At 55.6% G+C, this 3,798-nt stretch overlaps 1 protein-coding gene across 1 annotated transcript; it reads left to right on the top strand.

The window, feature by feature from the left end:
* Positions 1 to 1,039: 1,039 nt before the first annotated feature.
* Positions 1,040 to 3,521, top strand: mettl3 (methyltransferase like 3; the record flags this gene model as incomplete). Its single annotated transcript, XM_078537915.1, has 4 exons — positions 1,040 to 1,128; positions 1,367 to 1,432; positions 1,715 to 1,827; positions 3,156 to 3,521. Coding segments are annotated over 4 exons (380 nt in total), but the record flags the coding sequence as incomplete, so codon positions are not given.
* Positions 3,522 to 3,798: the final 277 nt, after the last annotated feature.

Here is a 3,798-nt window from a genome sequence, read left to right as displayed (position 1 = left end):
CTCTCTGTCCCTCTCTCTCTCTCTCTGTCCCTCTCTCTCTCTCTGTCCCTCTCTCTCTCTGTCCCTCTCTCTCTCTCTCTGTCCCTCTCTCTCTCTCTCTGTCCCTCTCTCTCTCTCTCTCTGTCCCTCTCTCTCTCTCTCTGTCCCTCTCTCTCTCTGTCCCTCTCTCTCTCTCTGTCCCTCTCTCTCTCTCTCTCTGTCCCTCTCTCTCTCTCTCTGTCCCTCTCTCTCTCTCTCTGTCCCTCTCTCTCTCTCTCTGTCCCTCTCTCTCTCTCTCTGTCTCTCTCTCTCTCTGTCCCTCTCTCTCTCTCTCTGTCCCTCTCTCTCTCTCTCTGTCCCTCTCACTCTCTCTCCCCCTTTCTCACTCTCTCTGTCCCTCTCTCTCTCTGTCCCCTCTCTCTCTCTGTCCCTCTCTCTCTCTCTGTCCCTCTCTCTCTCTCTGTCCCTCTCTCTCTCTCTCTGTCCCTCTCTCTCTCTCTCTGTCCCTCTCTCGCTCTCTCTGTCCCTCTCTCTCTCTCTCTCTGTCCCTCTCTCTCTCTCTCTCTGTCTCTCTCTCTCTCTCTCTGTCCCCTCTCTCTCTCTCCTGTCCCTCTCTCGCTCTCTCTCTGTCCCTCTCTCTCTCTCTCTGTCCCCTCTCTCTCTCTCTGTCCCTCTCTCTCTTCTCTGTCCCTCTCTCTCTCTCTCTCTGTCCCTCTCTCTCTCTCTCTGTCCCTCTCTCTCTCTCTCTGTCCCTCTCTCTCTCTCTCTGTCCCTCTCTCTCTCTCTGTCCCTCTCTCTCTCTCTCTCTGTCCCTCTCTCTCTCTCTCTGTCCCTCTCTCTCTCTCTCTCACTCACATTCTATCTCTCTATTGACCAGTTGCTGTCTTGTTCTCTCTCTCTCCCCAGGGCGATGGAGTTGGGACGAGAATGTTTGAAACTCTGGGGGTGAGTGAACCCGACATGACCCGTGTTCTGATCAGTTTCACCGACCATCACTTCCTGTGCCCATTCATCACGTCTCTCTTTCACCCCTCCAATCAGGTATGAGCGTGTCGATGAGATCATTTGGTGAAGACCAATCAGCTGCAGCGAATCATTCGGACTGGACGCACCGGCCATTGGCTGAATCATGGCAAAGAGCACTGCCTGGTAGGTCACTCCCACCCCCTGTCCACTGGCCAGACCCACCTCTATCCCCGCCCCTACCCGCCAGACCCCCCCCCCCACATCACTCCACAGGGCTCGGAGGAGCACCCCCCCCCACTCCTCTCGGTCTCTGTCTCCTCCCCCCGCCTCCTCCTCACTCACCGTGTCCATCCGCGTGTCGAATTTCCCCGTCCCTCTGTGCGAATCAGTCTGTAAATTCCGGATGCGCCTTCTGTTACAGGTGGGAGTCAAAGGGAACCCCCAGGGCTTTAACCGAGGCCTGGACTGTGACGTCATTGTGGCAGAGGTCAGTGTGTTCGGCTGTGCCCCGGGGCACCTCTCTCTCTCTCTCTCTCTCTCTCTATCTCTCTCTTTATCTCTCCCTCTCTGTGTGGCTGCGAATGACCGGGTTGGGTAGGGGTTCCGGGAGGTGATGCCCCCGGCGCTGTCGGTGCGGACGTAGCCGTGCGTGTGCTCGGAGGAGAGGGGGTTTGGGGCGCGAGGGGAACCCTCCAGGCAGAGGCCCTGGCTGCACACCTCGTCCCCGCCAATCGCTGACCGTTTCCTCCCTCCCTCCCTCTCTCCGCAGGTTCGATCGACCAGCCACAAACCCGACGAAATCTACGGAATGATCGAGCGGCTGTCACCCGGGACCCGGAAAATCGAACTGTTCGGGAGACCCCACAATGTCCAACCCAACTGGTGAGAGAGCGAGAGGAGACCCTCCCTCTGTATCTAACCCCGTGCTGTACCTGTCCTGGGAGTGTTTGATGGGGACGGTGTAGAGGGAGCTTTACTCTGTATCTAACCCCGTGCAGTACCTGTCCTGGGAGTGTTTGATGGAGACAGTGTAGAGGGAGCTTTACTCTGTATCTAACCCTGTGCTGTACCTGTCCTGGGAGTGTTTGATGGGGACAGTGTAGAGGGAGCTTTACTCTGTATCTAACCCCGTGCTGTACCTGTCCTGGGAGTGTTTGATGGGGACAGTGTAGAGAAGGATTTACTCTGTATCTAACCCCGTGCTGTACCTGTCCTGGGAGTGTTTGATGGGGACGGTGTAGAGGGAGCTTTACTCTGTATCTAACCCCGTGCTGTACCTGTCCTGGGAGTGTTTGATGGGGACGGTGTAGAGGGAGCTTTACTCTGTATCTAACCCCGTGCAGTACCTGTCCTGGGAGTGTTTGATGGAGACAGTGTAGAGGGAGCTTTACTCTGTATCTAATCCTGTGCTGTACCTGTCCTGGGAGTGTTTGATGGGGACAGTGTAGAGGGAGCTTTACTCTGTATCTAACCCCGTGCTGTACCTGTCCTGGGAGTGTTTGATGGGGACAGTGTAGAGAAGGATTTACTCTGTATCTAACCCCGTGCTGTACCTGTCCTGGGAGTGTTTGATGGGGACGGTGTAGAGGGAGCTTTACTCTGTATCTAACCCCGTGCTGTACCTGTCCTGGGAGTGTTTGATGGGGACAGTGTAGAGGGAGCTTTACTCTGTATATAACCCCGTGCTGTACCTGCCCTGGGAGTGTTTGATGGGGACAGTGTAGAGGGAGCTTTACTCTGTATCTAACCCCGTGCTGTACCTGTCCTGGGAGAGTTTGATGGGGACAGTGTAGAGGGAGCTTTACTCTGTATCTAACCCCGTGCTGTACCTGTCCTGGGAGTGTTTGATGGGGACAGTGTAGAGGGAGCTTTACTCTGTATCTAACCCCGTGCTGTACCTGTCCTGGGAGTGTTTGATGGGGACGGTGTGGAGGGAGCTTTACTCTGTATCTAACCCCGTGCTGTACCTGTCCTGGGATGTTTGATGGGGACGGTGTAGAGGGAGCTTTACTCTGTATCTAACCCCGTGCTGTACCTGTCCTGGGAGTGTTTGATGGGGACGGTGTAGAGGGAGCTTTACTCTGTATCTAACCCCGTGCTGTACCTGCCCTGGGAGTGTTTGATGGGGACAATGTAGAGGGAGGCTGTTTCTGACCTTGTATTTAATTGTGGTCTCTCTCTCTCTCTCTCTCTCTCTCTCGCTGTTTCAGGATCACACTCGGGAATCAGTTGGATGGGATTCACTTACTCGATCCTGATGTCGTCGCTCGATTTAAGAAAGGCTATCCCAATGGAGTCATCACCAAGTTGAAGAATGTGTGAGGGCTGGCGAGAGAGGCATCAGGAGAAGCAAACTCCCTCACCCCCTCTCCCTCTCTCCCTCACCCCCTCTCCCTCTCCCCCCTCTGTGGGCACGAGCTGTGCACTATCTGGGATTACACACACACACTGACAATGGGGGGAATGGGGTCTGTGTAAATATTCTGCTATTGTTTGAGCTCAGGACTGCATGTTTCCCTCTGTATCTGCTTTCGGCAGGACCCTGGCCTGTGAATAAATCCCAGTCACCTCCTGTGTTCCTCTGTGTTTGAATCTCTCCATCATCCATCACACAGTACTGAACCTCCGACAGTGCGGCGCTCCCTCAGCACTGACCCTCCGACACTGCGGCTCTCCCTCAGCGCTGACCCTCCGACAGTGCAGCGCTCCCTCAGTACTGACCCTCCGACACTGCGGATCTCCCTCAGTACTGAACCTCCGACAGTGCGGCGCTCCCTCAGCACTGACCCTCCGACAGTGCGGCGCTCCCTCAGCACTGACCCTCCAACAGTGCGGCTCTCCCTCAGCGCTGAC

Source organism: Cetorhinus maximus, unplaced genomic scaffold (genome assembly GCF_964194155.1).
Source record: "Cetorhinus maximus unplaced genomic scaffold, sCetMax3.hap1.1 HAP1_SCAFFOLD_3352, whole genome shotgun sequence".
NCBI lineage: Eukaryota > Metazoa > Chordata > Chondrichthyes > Lamniformes > Cetorhinidae > Cetorhinus > Cetorhinus maximus.
This window is presented reverse-complemented; position numbering and strand designations above follow the sequence as displayed.